Source organism: Daktulosphaira vitifoliae, unplaced genomic scaffold (genome assembly GCF_025091365.1).
Source record: "Daktulosphaira vitifoliae isolate Bord-2020 unplaced genomic scaffold, ASM2509136v1 Scaffold_2, whole genome shotgun sequence".
In the NCBI taxonomy this organism is placed as follows: Eukaryota; Metazoa; Arthropoda; class Insecta; order Hemiptera; family Phylloxeridae; genus Daktulosphaira; species Daktulosphaira vitifoliae.
The window spans coordinates 3,479,142-3,499,449 of NW_026099573.1; the positions used below are offsets into that span (position 1 = coordinate 3,479,142).

At 25.0% G+C, this 20,308-nt stretch overlaps 1 protein-coding gene across 3 annotated transcripts; it reads left to right on the plus strand.

Annotated features, from left to right (window-relative positions):
* The first annotated feature begins 1,514 nt into the window (after positions 1–1,514).
* LOC126898807 (uncharacterized) lies at positions 1,515–6,051 on the plus strand. Of its 3 annotated transcripts, XM_050673177.1 has the most exons (7): positions 1,562–1,762; positions 2,482–2,621; positions 2,697–2,806; positions 3,838–4,304; positions 4,359–4,782; positions 4,842–5,091; positions 5,714–6,051. In XM_050673177.1, the coding sequence occupies exons 2-7, from the start codon at positions 2,544–2,546 to the stop codon at positions 5,807–5,809; spliced, it is 1,425 nt and encodes a 474-aa protein (XP_050529134.1). In that variant the 5' UTR covers positions 1,562–1,762; positions 2,482–2,543; the 3' UTR covers positions 5,810–6,051. The 3 variants fall into 3 exon arrangements, with proteins under 3 accessions (XP_050529132.1, XP_050529134.1, XP_050529131.1); XM_050673175.1 differs by having other exon boundaries at positions 1,515–1,657; positions 3,838–4,782; XM_050673174.1 differs by having other exon boundaries at positions 1,565–1,762; positions 3,838–4,782.
* The last annotated feature ends 14,257 nt before the right edge of the window (positions 6,052–20,308 follow it).

A 20,308-nucleotide genomic window follows, 5' to 3' on the forward strand; every position in this document is an offset into this window, starting at 1 on the left:
TTTATGTAGATCTAATCTATATTGAATACAGAATAAGACGTGTTTGGAATTTTTTGCCAATGCCCCCTAAGTCGAGAAAATTGACTTTGAAAATTTTTAATTAGCTTAAATAGAGTCATTTTTCTATCGGTTAACATCTCGTGTTATGGTACAGTCAGTGAACTTCTAGTACGTTCGGACTTGGGATTGAATTCCATTGACTAATGACAATTTTTTTCACTGTTTTCTCTTTGAATTATTAATTTTACGTAATATTTGAAAAATTTTTTATAAAAATAAAATATATTTTTTATATTAACCGGGTAAGAGTATATAAATTATAAAGGAGAGAGATTTTTGTAAGGTTTAACGTTCAGTGTTATGTTTTCGTGGAGTTCATATTTTATGAAGAAGTAAAGTTAATCGTTTTTTTTCATTGAATAAAATTTATTCATTTGAATTGAATTATATTTATTGATTAATATTTACGTATATTTAAAAATCTTAAATTATTATTTTTTAATTACTATTTAATAATTAAAATTAATAATAATAAAAAATAAAATTATAAATTATTATTTATTATTTATTCTATTGACTACGACTTTTTGTCATACATTTTTTCGAAAATTACAATAGGTTAAATTAAAATATATAATGATTTTATATATATTTAATTCCTCATTATCATCACTTTATAAATATACTCTTATCTAGTTAATAAAATTATAGTAAAAGTTATATTTATGTGAATAAAATATTGTTTTACTTTAATCATAATTTTACCATTGGACTATCAATAATTTGTACCATCAAAATGAGCTTTGAATGCAAATAAAACTATATAGACACATAAAATGTAAAAAAAAATTAACAAATATTACATAAAATTAATAATTCAAAGAGAAAACAGTGAAAAAAATGCACAATATTTCATCAATCGATGCCGAATCTATACGTGTTATAGGATCACGCATTGTTGACTGTACCATAACACGAGATGTATACCGGAAGAAAAATGACCTATTTAAGCTAATTAAAAATTTTCAAAGTCAATTTTCTCGACTTAGGGGGACATTAGCAAAAATTCCAAATACGTCTTATTCTGTATTCAATATAGATTAGATCTATATAAATTTTATGAAAATAGGTGACCCCACCAACGTGACCTCCCCTTGCTAGTTCATTCAGACCTACAATACAACCGATAGTTGGTATCTTCATAAATGCAACTCACAAATAACACTTATTGGATAAGTGATCATCTGATCACTTATTAAAAGGATTTAATTTACTATATTTTTGTTATAATAAAATTAATAAAATTATATTTAAAGTTGTAAATTTGTTTTTTGAATATGCCGTGCAATAGCATTGATAATAAAGTCTAGTATACAATTAAAGTTAGTTTTGTTATTAACAGATAAAGATAATTCGATTAATCGTTTTGCTTTATTTATTAGTAAATACGGTAAAACCACCGTGTTATCGATCAGGTTAACTGAAAGGTATCATAAAAATATACGCTTGTATCAACTCCACCGATGTAATACGACAAAATAATAATAAAAGTAATAAATTTTCCCTGAATCATAACATTGAACACACTATCGATTGCCAATTTACCGAATCATAATATTATACCACCGTTATTACCCAGCTATGCAACTATACTAAGGTAGATACTATTAACAATTTCACAAATTTTAAATACCACTTTTGTTTAAATATTAATTTGTTTTTATTAAATATTCGCCTGACACTTTCTGAGTAGAGTTAACAAGTAAGTAAAAAATTTTATTTTTTACAATTGTTATTTGAAACTGAAGTTAAAAATAAGGATTCCATCTAATTTCATCAAAATACCGCAATTAGTCTTTTATTTTTTTTTTGAGGTATAAAATTGATATGGTAATAATATTGAATATAAAATATAGAATAATGTGTTTAAATTATTGTCTGATTTTGAAAGCGTTGTACTTTTTTATACGACATATTTGTGAAGTTATTTTAAAAAGTTCAATTAACTTTCCAATTTATTTCCAATACCAAAATAAAAAAGACTGAGAGAAAATAAAAAGTTAAAATTTATTTTTGTATCACCATTAAAAGATCTTGACTTATGATAAATTAATTATAATTATTCTTAGTAAAATTTACTTTAAAAAGAATATATTATGAAATTGTTCAAAAAATAGTTTTTTATTCTACATAGTAGAATTAAATTAGTATGTTTATTTTGGGAGAATCTTTGTGCTAATCACACCCCACAACCAATTGCTAACCTAAAAAAATTACTGATTACTGTATAAATGAAGCAAGGGGAAACTTGACCTTTTTTACTTTAAAAACTATCAAAAATAAAAAATCCACTATTCATTTCAAGAAGTAAAATAAAAAAATTTTAACTCCATACTTCCTAAATTTTTTCGAAAATACGTCATGGCACTTTATTGATTCTACTAAAGAATGTTAATTAATTAAATTTATTTTTGTTTATAGTTTTAACGGTATTCAAGTAACCGAAATAATTTCGTTACTAGTTTCGTTAAAAGTTAATTATAATGGATAAAATAAAAAAATTTCGACTCTCATCGGAAAGCCGACAGTCTAAGGAATATGATTCGAATAGCAATTGTGTTGTATGTATACATAGTTAATTTTATCAATAATAATAATACCATTTAGTGCATGCATTACAACTTTTTTATTTACAGGTTAAAAGCAAAAAGAAAAAATTGAGTTTGACTAAAGAGTTGATAGGTGGAATAGAACATTTCAAAAAAGCATTGTCATTAGGTTTTCAAAAGAAAAACAAAAATATAGAGTAAATACAATAATTTTATTAAAAAAATTTAATAACAGTTGGTTACTGTGATATACTAACGAAAACTATGCCATTAAAAAATTTATATTAGTAAATCAATGACTATTCATTTTCATTTTTATACCTGAAAAGTTTAATGTACAACTTAAATAAGTTCATTTTTAGGTATTACAGAAAATTCAATTTTAATTGCTATAAAATAGAGTTTAAATATTTTCTACTTGAATATTTATAAACTTAATAATTTTATTATTAAGTTTAATTTTATTAATTTTATTTAATGTTAATAATTTATTTTCTTTAAATAACAATTGTAATTTTGTAAAAATACTAAAAAAATAGGGATGATTTATGAATTCTTAATTCCATCTAAGTCAGTTACAAAGAAGATTTGATGTATAAATTAGATCTAGTTAACATACTATTCACTGATTCGCCGTCTTAAATTTCTTCATTAAACATAATATATTCTGTAATTAGATTGTTTCATTATTCACATATACCAGCTTGAGTCTATTCTTAGTCAATGTCACTTAAATTGTTAAAAATATAAGTAAGGCATACACTATAGGTAATTTTAAATTAGGATATTAAAAGCTGATTAAAATAATTAAATCTCTTTATGACTTAATAATGACGCTAGTATAGATACAAAGTGATTGATTATTATGGAAATTTTGATTTATCATATATTAATATATTTATATATTTATATTTATATTCATATATCATATATTTATCATATATTAATCTTTTGTAGTTGATATTTTTTTTTATTGATTTTTCTTATAATAATAAATGATTATTATTTTTAAATTAAATTATTTTCCATAAAAATATAATAATATATAGCTTAAAGAATAGACTTAAAAAATAATTAAACACTCAATTAAATTGAGAATAACTCTTCATTTATTAATTAATTCAGTTTATTTATTTAGTTACAAATAATAATTGCATGTAAATAAAAATATTATTAACGTTTTTAAAATTGAAAAAAAAATTTTTGAACGAATATTCACTTTTTTTAGTTTTTTGGATCCTATAAAGGGAGAAAGCGTGAAAGTTGACTGTGAAGATACAAAAAAAACCAAAAATTTGTGGAACGTCAGTCTAAAAGCCTTAGAACAGCTAATTGCAAAAGAAAGACGTCTTAGACAAGATTATGAAGTGAACCTAATTAGACACCTGGACAGGCTTAAACAGTTGGACAGGGTCAAAGGGGAACATGCTAAACAGCTAGAACAAACACTAGCTGACGAGGATCGCGTCATAACAGCACTACGAACGGACATTAAAAATACTAATGAAGAATTTGAGAATTGTAGGCTAAGGTTTTTTCGGTTTTACATGGAATCGTTCGGCCGTTCAACTCTGATTGACGCTGCAAAGGCTTTCAGTCAAGCTTGCAAGAATGCAGAAATGGCTGTAACAGCAACAAGTGTGTTAAGTGGAGTAAACGGAGAAACGTCTGTTAAGACTGTTGCACAAATTAAAGGTATGATTACAAGAATACAAAATAAACTACAATTATTAATAACCGACACTACAGTTCAAAAAAGATGTCCATCTAGAAAGGAAATCGTTCAAGTGGCTGAACGTAGACTGTCCACTGTATCAGATGAGTTGGTGCGACTTTCAGAGGGTAACAAAGATTGGTTGGCCATTTGGTATGCTGCAGTATCGGCACACCAGAATAACATCGCTTTAGAATCAACGGCTGATGTGCTTGATTCACAAACGGACATGCTACAGGACCGTTTGTCTCATATGACTGCACGACACGCTGAACTAAATGCCCACAAAAACGAGAGACAAATTGAAGCTGTGGTTTTAGATGAATTTTATGCCGTTACTGAGGAAATCAACGCACAACAGTTGAGGAGTTTAGAATTCAGTCGTTTATTAGCTGAAGATGATGACGAACTATTAGAGGATATGGAAATGATTCAACAGCTCAAAGAAAAGATTGCCGAGTAAGTAATAATTTTAAATTATAAATAAAATAATATATTTTATAACAATTTCTTTTTAGAAAAAAGAGAAAAAAGCAGCAGTTACTTGAAAAAAGAGGAATAATTAAAAGCGAATTAGACATATACAAAAATCAATATGAAGAACTGATGATTAAGAAGAGTAGATTGACCGAAGACGTGATAAATGTACAAAAATCACCTAGCAAACTACTCAACCAATCTGAACTACGACATTACCAAGTACATGGCCAGCAGCAACGTGTTAAACATTTGAAGCAACTGAAAATACAATTCAACAAACTGACAAATGTAAATTGATTTACTAACTATTCATATTATAAATCTGTTTAATAACCACTTTATAGTTTTGTTAGCCGTCTATAAATATTATCTTCGTGAATTATAATTAAATTTCTGTTGAGATTCATTAAACATATATATTTAAATATATAACTATATATATTTACAAATTTATTATACAATTATTTGAAGACCCACGTCAATATTTGGATGTTAAATACTATTTTGTAAACTGTTGACTTATTGATGTGAAGTACAATATAAAATTATTAGTGAATAACATAAGATATTTTTAATTATACTTTTCAGCTACTTTGTTACGTCAGTAAATCCCATACATTCCTTTATTATATCAAAAAGATAGTTGACAAACACCAATTATTAAATAAATTTTTTCATAAGAAAATATGTTTTCTATTTATATATCTTTAATATTTTAAAGATGACAGAAAAATATACAAGAGATAAATATTTTTTTGAAATTACTTTAACTGTTCAAGTGTCATCTTAAATTAAAATATTTTTAAGGGTGACTATTTTGAGAATAACAGAAAATTTCGAAATATTATCAGACCTTTGGTAATCCTAGTAATAATAATATAACATGTATTATTATTATTATTTTTTTCAGAAAAGAGACGTTTTAAAACAAAAACTACAAACATATCAACAGGACAAGACCACTCTCAAACAGGTGAATAAGCTTTATCCTAAACTACCAGAATAACTCAAAGAGTTAACACTCACAAACTTACTTTACTACGTTGATTGATTTCAATAGTATTGATTATTAAAGTATTACTTTGAAAATATTTTTTATTACATGTAAATTTATATTTTTTACCTTTCTATTAAACAAATTCTGAAAATTTTAATATATTGTATATTATATATAAGCTAATTTGATTTGCATAAATAAAATACCATACTACATTTTTGAATAAATTATAAATATTGTTGAGTTTTCGATTTTGAAATTGTTTTAGTTTTTCTGTAATATTATTTGTCTTTGAATTTTAAAGTAATAATAAAATCTAAAAGTCTTTAATGATACGTTAATAGTTTATACAGTAATTTTAAAATTTTTATTTTTTAGTATTAGGACATAAATTGGAACATTGGATGTTATTAATAATTGTCTTTCTTTTTTATTTTCCCAAAAATCTTACCTTATTTGAATTTACCATTTTATCATTTAGCTGTAGTAAATTCTATTCCTTCAATACATTTACATAAGAGATCTTCTTAAAAAGAAAGTTGATGTTATATATTATTTTTTAGTTTATGTAGTGTGAATTAAGAATATGTTTTAATAATTAATAATTAAATTAAAATAATTAATAGTGACATATGATTGTAACTAATTAAGTAGAATAATTTAGTATGAACAAACATTAATTTATAATGGAAGTTTCGGAATTTACATTTACATAAATGTTTAATTATGATAAATTACGAATATCACAATGTTATGTTCTTAACAATTATGATATAACAACTATAGTAACCTCTAATCTAAACTGAAGAGCCCTTCTACTTGCAAGAATAATTACAAATATTTATATAAAGTTATTTATTACACAAAATATAGCGTAGTTATTAATTTCTAAATTATAAACAAGTAATACAAGTTTTAATGTTGAGTAATCACTATTGAGGTGTTCAAGCTAAGAAAAATAGCTTTGGTATTTGTTTGAGTACATAAGAGATAAGAGGTTTACTAGTAAAAGTATACAACGCGGTATTTTACATTTTAAAAATGTTTGATAATGATGTATGACTTTAGTGAACACACAAAAGTTTTTTTTTAAATTGGGAAGGAACAAAATGTTTATTGATTGTAATTAAAAATTTGATCAATATTTTTTTATTTTTTCAATTTTTGATAATATTTTATTATAATGAAATTAAAGATAATACAATTTACTTTAAGATGAAAAAAAAACTATCCAAAATTTACATGTCTAGGAGTTATTGGTTATTAAAGAAAGAAATCATACAATATTTGATAAAATTTGATAAAGTAATTTGCATAGTAACGGAATATTCAAAAATAAATCAAATTAAAGGACTTTTTTGTGAATTATACAATTAAAAAAATGAACCCGCTCCAACAATTTGTTTTCTATGATGAAACAGCTTTTAAAGCCGATAATCATGTAATTTTTAGTATATATGATAGATTTTTTTTTAATAATTAATTTTAATTTAATTTAGTTTCATTTAGGAGACATGTTAAAAAATACTAATATATTTATGTATAGGTAAACAAAAAAAAAAGCAAATATTCTTAAGAATAATTTTGAAATTAAACTAAATATACGTTATTTAAAGAAATAAAAAAAATGTGTTTTCAATTTAATAAAAAAAAAATTTTATATCAATATTAAATTTATGTCAAATATAAATTCATTTAAATAGATAAATTTTGAAAAATATCAGCAAAATTAGAAAAATTTATATAAGCTTTGGAAACATCGTACTAAAAAAGAAAAAAGGAGGAAATTTTAAATTTAAGAGCACATAAAATTAATTATATTCTGACTTTTTAAATGGCTAAAGATTACAAAGAACTGTTTCAGCTCCCAAACACTCAATATTGGTCGATAATCATTATTAAAAATAATTTAACAACGTTTGTATTCTTCAAGAACATCAAAAATCATAGTAATACACATAATTTCATAATTTTATAATTTTAATAAGTCATTGAAATGCATTAATATTAAGAAGCCATACAAATGCATTAGTTTTAAAAGACTATAAAAATACAGAAAATTAAAAAGTCATAGAAATTCATTAATATTATTAGTCATGATGTATAATAATAACTTCTTAATTTTTATGCTCAATGAATTCATAATATTTATTTCTATGTAATAATGTAAAGTCCTCGCAAATTTTGTGAACAATAAATTTTTTAAAAACATTTATGTAATATTTATAAGATTTTTTATAGTTTTAGCTTATATTTTAGGTCTGTCATACACCAGTCACAATCTACGCTTTTTTTTTTAAGATGCCATCTGTTGAACATTTTATTTTTATTTGACATGATGTTATTTGGCTCAAATAAAAATTATTATAATATTTTTTTTTTAATGTCTAATTTTTATATTTTTAATTATAATATTCTAAACTATTATGGCTCTATTAGTATCATACGAGTCAAAAGGAGCTTTCAGTCCAATTAAATGAATTAAAAAATTGTGTTAATCTATAATAATTGACTCAAGAAAATTTAAAAGGACTTTTACATCAGAACAAAAATAGAAAGTTATTTAATTCATATTTAAGAAATTTGGCACACAATACTGTGCTAATAAATCGATAAAAATAATTATTTTGTATTTTAACATCGATAGCTAAAATTATATAATGTCAGTACGAAATTATTTTTAATTGGTTATTTTTTTTATTATAACTAGATAAAAATTATGTATATTAAAAAAAAATATACCAATGAACAGGATTATAATAAATACTAGGCTTCGCCTAGATAGGGCCCTACGATTCTCACGCGCCTTCGGCTCGTAAGCCTTTTTGGACCATCCTTGTAAGTTTCGGTTAGGAGTACCCTGTTACGCCGGCTACGATAAGTGTTTTTCAGGAAAAATATTACATCAGAATCAATAAAAAAAATATTAAAAATTTAATTATTAAAATCAGGAATATTCATTAAGAGAATATAGGAAAATGTATAAGGTTGACGTTTGTTAATACGGAAAAGGTCGTTAAATGGTGAAAAATGAATGGATTGAATTAATTGTTGTATGATATCTCAAGAATGTTATTGAGCGGTTCTGGTAAACATTTCAAACCTTAAGTCGTAAAATGCATGCGGGCAAGTGCCAAAAATTGTTTGATCTTCGCCAATTACTTTCCTGGAGTATCGTGATCGAGTACTTGCATTGAAAAAATTTTTTTTTGAAAATCCGAACACGCCAATTAATTTTTCTAGAAAAGCGTTTTTTTCCTTGTTCTATTATAGAATAAGATATTTTTTAATGAATTAGATTATAATAAATACTAAATAATAAAAGTCTCACTTTTTTTTGAGTGTCTCATGACATACAGTTTTTTAACAACATTTATTTTTGAACATATTTAGCTTAATACAAATTATGATTCAATTCATAATTCAAAAAACCCAGAATAATAGGGACGTGGCATAGTTGGATCCTGTATAGATTTAATCTGATAATGATTAAAATCACTACCATACAAAACACTTCGATACAAATCTAAAGATAGTGTTTAATATTAAAAACTAATGGATTATTCCAAAAGCAAAAAGCAAAAGCAAGATGATCTCCTATTTCCTTATTTATATACTGATTACAAATTTTATGAATTATTAGTGGAATATATGAATATATATATATTTATAATATATAAATATATAAAGGGAAATGGTCTGATTAAAAAAAAAAGTATGTTGCATTAAAAAAGAATATAAACAGTACACATAAAAAAATTATAATGATCCATACATTTTTCTAAAAGTTATAACGTTATAAAGTTAAAATAAATAAAAGAATTTTTTTACAAAATCGTATTAACTTTGATGTCCGTTTTCACCATAAAAACAAAATAAAGTCCGAAATTTTTTTTTCCATAATAAAGTAAATTACATAAGTTATAATTTAAGATATATATAATAGTGTTAGTAGGTTTGGAACACTTTAAAAAATTAAGTTGAAAAAGTTCTACTTTCTATATGCATTTTTATGTTTTGAATCTCCCCTGTATTAAGGTAAATACCGATAGTCTGATTTAAAAAAAAAAAATGTCGAATGAATGATGTACATAAATACTACTTCTCATGAAAAAATTGTGTTGATCCATACACTTTTCAATAAGTAATAGCATTATAAAGTTAAATATGTAAAAAAAAAATCGAGAATTTCTGAACAGCATTGCTTAGTCTAAATAAAATTAATAAAACCCAGCACAGTGGGGACGTGGAATAGTTCCAGTATAGATTTAATCTGGCAGTGATTAAAATCACTATCATACAAAACACTTTGATACATATGTGTAGATAATGTTTAATTCTAAGTAATTGGTGGATAATTATAAAAGCAAAATAGTTTTAATTATATATTACATAATTTTTATAATAAATTATTTTCAAATTATTATTTATTATTATTAATATGTTAAAAGTAATAATTTCTAACATACTTTTTTCGTCCGTTTATAATAAAAAACGGTAGCACAGGGGGTCGCGGCATAGTAGAGACATTGCATAGTAGGGTCCAGTATAGATTTAATCTGACAGTGATTAAAATCACTATCATAAGAAACGCTTCGATGCAAATCTGTAGATAGTGTTTAATTTTAAAAAATTGATGGATAATTGCAAAAGCAACATCAACTTCTATTAAAATAAAATACAAAACCCATAATTATCATACAAAAATAGTATATTTTTCAATATGGTAGCCATTTGCGTATAGAAGATAGATCGTCGGGACAAATTTTTTTTTTTCATTTTGTAGTACATAAAATAAGCTTTAATTTTATATATGTTTAAAGGACGCAGTATTTCCGGAACATTTTCAAAAATTAAGTTGAAAAAGTTATTTTTTGTAAAAAAGTTACTATTTTAAATCCTCCCAGTGAGCAGAATAAGTGTTAGATTTTCAAAAAAAATTATATCAAATGAAAGGGAAATATCTAAGGTTTCAATACAAAAAAATATTATTTTTATTTGTTCATTTTTGAAAAAGTTATGGCAGTTTTAAGTACAAAAAACATCCCGATAAAATGTAATTTTTATCGCAAACATTACATTTTTTTTTAAATTTTCGACAGCCATTTGCACATAGAAGATAAGATGTCGGGACAAATTTTTTTTTTTCATTTGATAGTATATAACATAACCTTTGATTTGATATATGTTTAAAGGACGCAGTATTTCCGGAACATTTTCAAAAGTTCAGTTGAAAAAGATCTATGTTTTTTACAATATTTTAAGTTTTGAACGCCCCCTATATAAGGGGAAATTGTCCAATTTTAATAAAAAGTATGTCAAATGAAAGATGTACTTATAATGTATTTAGAAAAAAAAAATTTGTGCTGATATATACATTTTTCAAAAAGTTATAGCATTTTTAAGTTGAAAATTTAAAATCGAAAATCGAAAATTTTAACACAAAAATAGTGTTTTTTTAACTACGGCAGCCGTTTAAATGTAGAAAAAAAAGTGTCGGGACAAATTTTTTTTTTTCATTTTGTAGTACATAAAATAAGCTTTAATTTGATATATGTTTAAAGGACGCAGTCTTTCCGGAACATTTTCAAAAATTAAGTTGAAAAAATTAATTTTTGTAAAAAAGTTGCCATTTTAAATCCCCCCCAATGAGCAGGTTAAGTGATAGATTTTCAAAAAAATGATATCAAATGAAAGGTAAATATCTAAGGTTTTAGTATAAAAAAAAATTATGTTGATTTGTTGATTTTTCAAAAAGTTATGGAAGTTTTAAGAAAAAAAAGTGAAAAAATTTCGAAAATTAGCGATTTCTAAATTTGTAATTTTTTTGGATATTTCCCCCATTTGCGGGAAACGACTGAATTTTTTTCAATTTTTAAGGATAATGTCTTCAACTAGAGACGATTTGTGATCTTTTGACGTATTTTTGAAAGAAATCGGTCCAGTGAGAGCTGAGAAAAAGTGGCAACAGACACAAAAAAAAAAAATAAACACATCTTAGTAAAACCAATACCTTCTCAGCTTCGCATCGAAGCTAAAAGAACGGATATGCGGGTAAACTGTGAATACAATTTTTCTTATTTATATTGTACAAGTATATTTCTGCATAATACTCTTATGTATATTTATTTGCCAATGTAAAAATATATAAGGATTAAAAGATTAAATGAAAACAAATCTATAAAATACGGTAGCACAGTGGAGTCGCGGCATAGTATTGACGTGGGATAGTTGGGACAAGTATGGATGATATCTGACATAGATTAAAATCACTATCATAAGAAACGCTTCGATGCAAATCTATAGTATTCAATTTTAGGAAATTGGCCGATTATTCCAAAAACAAAATTAACTTCTTTTTTTGTTCAACTTCAACAGCCATTTGCATATAGAAGATAAGTCGTCGACGATTCTGGATATATATTTAATTTATTTTACACCTTAAATATTTAAACTTTATTTGTTCTGAAATGTATTTAAGGACATAATATATCTTTACAAATCTTATTATATAATAGAACAAGGAAAAAAACTCTTTTCTGGGAAAATTACTTAGTGTGCACGGATTTTCAAATTTTTTTTTAAGACACTATTTTGCATTTATGTATAGCGCTATATTTTATATATTTTATAAGTTTGTATATTCATTATCAGAACAGTGCAGTATTAATAATCTTATTTTTCTCATATATGATGTATAAATTTATCGTAAAAATTGGGATCTATATATAATAACTATGCTGACCAACGTCAAACCACACTTACCAATATTTTTATCAAAATGAAATTTTTTACATAGTGCTACGTATAGAAACCTGCCGTATTTTTTTGTAATTATTTTATAATATAAATACAATTATTATAATTAAAATATAAATAATTTTTAATATTTTTTAGGCAACTTCTGAGAAATAAAGACTTAATGACATTTTTTTAGCTTTGATACGAAGTTGAGAAGGTATTGGTTTTACTATATGTTTTTTTTTTCTGTTACCACTTCTCAGCACAAATCGAACGGATTTCTTTCAACGATATGTCAAAAGATCACAAATCGTATCTAGTCAAAGACATTACCCTCAAAAATTGAAAACGTTTTCCTCGTTCCCCGTAAATGGGGGAAACCTCCAAAAAAATTACAAATTTAAAAATTGCTAATTTTTGAAATTTTTGAAATTTTTTTTACTAAAAACTGCCATAATTTTTTCAAAAATGAACATATCAATATAATTTTGTTTTTTATAGATGCTAGATGTCTTTACCTATCAATTGGTATATTTTTTTCATAAATTTAACCTTTTATCTGCCCACAGGGGGTGTTTCAAATGACAACTCTTTCACAAAAAATTAACTTTTTCAACTTAACTTTTGAAAGTGTTCCGGAAAGTCTGACACTTATATATATATATCTTAAATTAAAGCTAATGTAATGTACTTTATTATGGAAAAAAAAAATTTGCACTTCATTTTGTCTTCACGATGAAAATGGCTACCAAATGCTATTTTTGTGTGAAAATTCTCGATTTTATTTTTAAAATTTTTAACTTTATAATGCTATAACTTATTAAAAAGTGTATGGATCAACATAGTTTTTTTCATGAGAAGTAGTATTTATATACATCTTTCATTCGACATACTTTTTTTTTAAATCGGACCATTTTCCTTTATGCTAGGGGGGCTTCAAATCTTATAAATGCATATAAAAAGTATAACTTTTTCAACTTAACTTTTGGAAGTGTTCCAGAAGGTCTGACACTTTTATATATATATTAAATTAAAGCTAATGTAATGTACTTTATTATGGAAAAAAAAATTGACCTCTGGACTTGTCTTCATGGTGAAAATGGCTACCAAATGCTATTTTTGTGTGAAAATTCTCGATTTTATTTTTTACATTTTTAACTTTATAAGATTTGCTTCGAAGCGTTTTTTTTTTTTGATAGTAATATTAATCACAGTCAAATATCATTATACTTGATTTAACTATGCCACGTCACCACTATGCTGGGTTTTTTTAATCATCACTTTGATTTGTAGCAAACAAATTCTTTATTATTTTTAACAAAGTAAAAAAATATTAAAAACCCTCCTAAAATAATTTCTGAATACGCTTAAGGGTATTACCTCATTAACAAACGTCAACCTTATACTCAATACATTTTACTATACTTTCTTTTTGAATATTCCTGATTTTAATAATTATATTGTTAATATATTTTTGTTACACTGAATCTGATGTAATATTTTTTCTGCAAAACGCTTATCGTGCCCGGCGTAACCGGGTACTCCTACCGGAATCAGTAGCTTACTTATGATGACGGCCTAAAGAGGCTTACGCGCCTTCGACGTCTGAGGCTCTGCCCAAGCTAGACAAAGTCTATTGTTAAAATATTATTTCAATTTTTTATAAATATATTTATACTCTTATCACATATGGTAGAATAATCATACTTTAATTTTAACATTACAACAAAATGCTTAATTTTAAAAATTACTTACTATTACCCATCAAATGTAGGTACTTTATCCATAAAACAATTGCACTGAGATTTGAGAAACTTCACTTTTTTTTCGTTAACAAAATTGTTTTTATTTTTCGGCACAAACAATCGTGAGAACCTTATTTGTACGTATAGTTCTTACCTTATTGGAAACCAATTAGAATCTACATTATTATACAAATAAAAATTTATGTGTAACAAGTGAAAGTTGTTTTTAATTAAAAATAATTTGTGCTGTGCGAAATGATACTTAACTTTCAGAATACTACAGTGATTAATTGTTCAGTTTATTGAAATAAGAATAACTCAATATTTAATAATATCAATTATTCTAAGAATCTTCTCGCGTAACAACCGTCATCATAATTACTTATGATAGTCATTATTTTGCAGTAAACTTTAATTGTTATTTATAGCTGTACGTATATTAATATTTTTCTGTGGAATTCGCAATAACTAATAATATAGTTTAAATTTATAAAACCGAAGAGCATAAACATCACAAACAATTGTTAAATCGTTTGACAAGAACATAGTACTCATTCTATAAGACAGGAAACAATTATTTGATTTTATAAATGATTTTTTTATTAGGTTTCAATAATTTATTATTACTAATTATTGAATGGCATAATATGTAAAAATATCTCTGTTCATTATAAATAACAGTACAAATACTAATGATAATGTGAATTTTATTATTTGAAATATTATGACGATATAAATTAATAACACATATAACAAACTTAATTTATATGATTATGGTTTAAATTTCAATTTTAGCTTCGATGCGAAGCTGAGAAGGTATTAATTTTACTATGATGTGTTTTTTTTGTGTCTGTATACGCTCAATCTCAGCTCTCGCTGGACCGATTTTGATGAAAAATATGTCGAAAGATCACAAATCGTATCTAGTCGAAAATATTAGCCTCAAAATTTGAAAAAAAACTCCCTCATTTCCCCGTAAACGGGGGAAATCCCCCAAAAAATTGTACATTTTAGCTTCGATGCGAAGCTGAGAAGGTATTGGTTTTACTATGATGTGTTTTTTTTTTTTTTTTTTTGTGTCTGTTACCACTTTTTCTCAGCTCTCACCGAACGGATTTCTTTCAACGATACGTCAAAAGATCACAAATCGTATCTAGTCGAAGACATTACCCTTAAAAATTGAAAAAAATTCCCTCGTTCCCCGTAAATGGGGGAAACCTCCAAAAAAATTACAAATTTAAAAATCGCTAATTTTCGAAATTTTTTCAATTTTTTTTACTAAAATGTGCCGTAACTTTTTCAAAAATGAACGTATCAATATAATTTTTATAGATGCTTGATGTTTTTACCTATCATTTGATATATTTTTTTTGTAAATTTGACCCTTTATCTGCTCACAGGGGGGATTTAAAAAGACAAGTTTTTCACAAAAAATTAACTTTTTCAACTTAACTTTTGAAAATGTTCCGGAAGGTCTGACACTTTTATATATATCTTAAATTAAAGCTAATGTAATGTACTTTAATTTGAAAAAAAAAAATTTGACCTCTGGACTTGTCTTCACGGCGAAAATGGCTACCGAATGCTATTTTCGTGTGAAAATTCTCGATTTTATTATTTATATTATATTTAACTTTATAATGCTATAACTTATTGAAAAGTTTATGGATCCACACAATTTTTTTATGAGAAATAATATTTTTTAATAAACCCTTTTTCATTCGACATACTTTATCTTAATCGAGATATTAAGGAACTAGCAGATCAAGTAGCTTTTGGAATAAAACACCAATTTTTTTAAAATTAAACACTATCTAAAGATTTGCATCGAAGCGTTTATTTTTGATAGTGATTTTAATCACTGTCAGATATCATTATACTTGATCCAACTATGCCACGTCACCACTGTGCCGCGACCCCCCTGTGCTGGGTTTTTTTGATAGTGATTTTAATGACTGTCAGATATCATTAAACTTGATCCAACTATGCCTCGTCACCACTTTGCCCCGACACCCCTGTACTGGGTTTTTTTTTTGTGGTTGCGATTTAATGTTCCAACCCTCAATTAACCTTTTATTTTTAACTATGTCAAATAATTACAATTCGTATTCAATTGAAGATAGTACCCTCAAAAATTGAAAAAGTATTCCTTATTCAAATAAAAAGTACCTTAAACAGATTTATCCATACAAGAATTAAATGATTAATTTCTAATATTTTTAATGTATTTATTGTCGAATTAGATTTTATGTGATAAAAGTAATCAACTACAAAAGTAAATAATTTTACTTTGTAATTTATTCATTTTTTAACTGTATTTGTGTGTGTTACTAACAGTCTATAATATTGCAAATTTTTTTGTAACATGTTGCTATATAAATCATTTCTAAAAAAATAATTTTTAGTTTCACCTGAATTTAAAATTGATTTTTACAATTATAATCAAATTATATAATACTCTCAATTAAGTAGATCTTTTTAACAACTTTTTTTTTATTAGTTTTTAGTTATTTCTTTCTATTTTTTACAATTATAATATTTACAATTATAGTCAAATTATATAATACGCTCAATTAAGTAGATCTTTTTAACAACTTTTTTTTATTGGTTTTTAGTTAATTCTGTTCTATAAAAAATTTAATTCTGTTCTATATATTTCAATTGTAGAATCTTTTTAAACACCAAAAGTTAATTATAAATGATTACTATGATTTATATTTAATTATGATTTATATTATGATAAAAATGAAAAAAAAAATAGAGCTTTTCTGATAAATTTAGTGTAAATAGTAATTATAAAATTTGCTGACGGCATATTAATCTTAACAATTTCATTTTTTTCTATTTAATGATGTCAATTTCTCAAACTTGTNTCAGCTAAATACTCTATGACAAGTTAGCAACCCATTCAATTATGGTATGGCTGGGCTAGGGGTAAGGCGTAATTATCTATTGTATACATACATCATACATCATATACATGATTAATGTCATAAACGTACCACGCGAAAAAAGAATACCTTCGGTGCTCCCAGGCTTCTCTCTCCTCTCTTTTACAATTGATTTCATTTCGTCTTATATACTAAAATATTTTGTTTTTCTTCATTTTACGAATACAACATAAATAATACAATCAAAAAATTTTTATAAATATTTACTTCCTGATCTATTAACAATAATTCAGGAAATTACAATTAAATCACATATTACAAAAATGTTTTACTTCCAGCTTAAATAATAAACTATATTATATTTAGTAACAATAGATCAAGAAATTGGAATTCGGGTTCCTACTTATAACTACAGATCATCATCTGATCTATTTTAGCTTCGATGCAAAGCTGAGAAGGTATTAATTTTACTATGATGTATTTTTTTTTGATTTGTCTATTTTTTTGTTTCTGTTACCACTATTTCTCAGCTCTCACCGAACCTATTTCTTTCAACGATACGTCAAAAGATCACAAATCGTATCTAGACGAAGACATTACCCTCAAAAATTGAAAAAATTTCCCTCGTTCCCCGTAAATGGGGGAAACCTCTAAAAAAAATACAAATTTAAAAATCGCTAATTTTCGAAATTTTTTCAATTTTTTTTACTAAAAACTGCTATAACTTTTTCAAAAATAAACATATTAATATAATTTTTTTTTTTAGATACATAAGGTATTTACCTATCATTATGTATAAAATTTTATGAATTTGACCCTTTACCTGCCCACAAGGGTAGATTCAGAATGACAACTTTTTTCAACTTAATTTTTGAAAGTGTTCTGGAAATACTGACCCTTTTATATATATATCTTAAATAAAAGTTTATGTAATATACTTTAATATGAAAAAAGAAATTTCGGACTTTATTTTGTTTTTATGATGAAAACGGACATCAATGTCGATAATTAAAAATACGATTTTTGTAAAAAATTACAATATTAAATTATTAAATATCGATTTCATGCTATATTTAATTGCTATCATAAATATTTATTCGTATATTACACTTATAAATTATAAAACTTTTTTACTAAAAACTGCTATAACTTTTTCAAAAATAAACATATCAATATAATTTTTTTTTTTCATGATAAAGTATATTACATTAGCTTTAATTTAAGATATATATAAAAGTATCAGACCTTCCGGAACACTTTAAAAAGTTATTTTGAAAAAATTAATTTTTTGTAAAAAAGTTGTCATTTTAAATCCCCCCTGTCAGATATCATTATACTTGATCCAACTATGCCACGTCACCACTGTGCCGCGACCCCCCTGTGCTGGGTTTTTTTATTGTGTATGTACGTTAGGATGTCCCTTATTTTTCAAATTTAGAAATTTTTCGGACTAATCTGCTAAATTTGTATGTATAGGTATAAAAATTTCAGGCTGATCAGATAAATTTAACTTGTGCCGACTTATGGTTGAAAATTGGCCAATAAGGGTAGTTTTTTAGTTTTTAGCAATTAACTCGTAAATTAGCGCTTTTACAAAAAAAACTGTTAGAACCTAATTTATACAATACAATAAGATTTACAATTTAGTTTCAATATTTTTTTTTTTTTGTGAGAGCGCTAATTTACGAGTTAATTGCTAAAAACTAAAAAACTACCCTTTTTGGCCAATTTTCAACCATAAGTCAGCACAAGTTAAATTTATCTGATCAGCCTGAAATTTTTTGTAGCCACTATTTATACCTATACATACAAATTTAGCAGATAAGCCCGAAGAATTTCTAAATTTTAAAAATAAGGAACACCTTAATATACTCGTTAAAAACGACAACTTCTATTTAATAGAAGATTATTTTATTTAAATTAAAAAAAAAATATTATTTTGCTCTTTAATATCATACATTTATTAACTTGCAAAAATATCATAAAATGAAAAAAATTAATGATTAATGATTTATCGTCAACTTATGTACTGTTTTTCACACGATCATTGAACTTGGAGCTATTACGGTCACATGACACTGGACAAATTAAATCATTTAATTCAATAAACAAAGAGACCTAAACAGACCCGCACTCGCAATATATCATACAATTGCCGAGAGGATAACAAAACCGCTACAAAAATGATGCTTTCGATTAAAAAAACAGAGTATATTTTTTTATGTTACCGCTCTAGCTAAATGTTTCTATTTCATAGACCATTACGTTAGTACTATACGGGTAGAACATTTCTCTTAAACGTTTAATAACATACAAATAATAAACTATTATTAAAGGTTGATATAATGCCTATACATTACCTAAAATTATTTGTTTATCTATCTCTGGAATAATTCAACATTTATTTTTCTTAAAAGAATTCTTTATAGATCTTCGTTATTAGTGTTGCAGTATTATTAATTATGCACATCGTTTTGATTGTCAAAGTGCTTAATTTATTGCTAGATTCACATTCAAGGTGAGATGCTTAAATCCAGGGCATTCTTCAAAAAGGTTATTTTTGTTTAAATTAATAGTAATTTAGTAAAAATTAAATTTATTTTCGTTTAAAACGATTTTCACAGCATTAATTGCTTTCTGTGTATTCGTTAATAAAAATAGTAAAATTAGGGTTGTGATTTTACCTCTATGTTGTAATAAGAATGTTTAATAGCAAATGTAACAAATAAATATGTTCCTTGGGGAACCTTAGAAACAATATAATTTTATCTGTATAGAATTATTTATTTTAACAAAACGCAATCTATCTGTAATATAAGAATTTATCCAAGATAATAATTGATTAAGAACACCATTTTTTAATTTTATGTTTATTAAGTTAAAACCCTTTTTTTTAGTAATTTTATGAAAATACAAACTCCTATAGAAAATAATTTTCGAATTCCGCACTGCTCGAAAACAGGTAGAAAAGGGGGGTGTAGGTGCATGACCCACGTTAAAACTTTTAAAGTTTTAGTCAGTAATTGTTCAATGCTTGTTACCAAAAACAAAAAAATTGAAATAATTATTCAATTGATAAAAATAATATTTTCACCTCCTCACCTTATATTAACTTCAGGGGGTCTATTTTT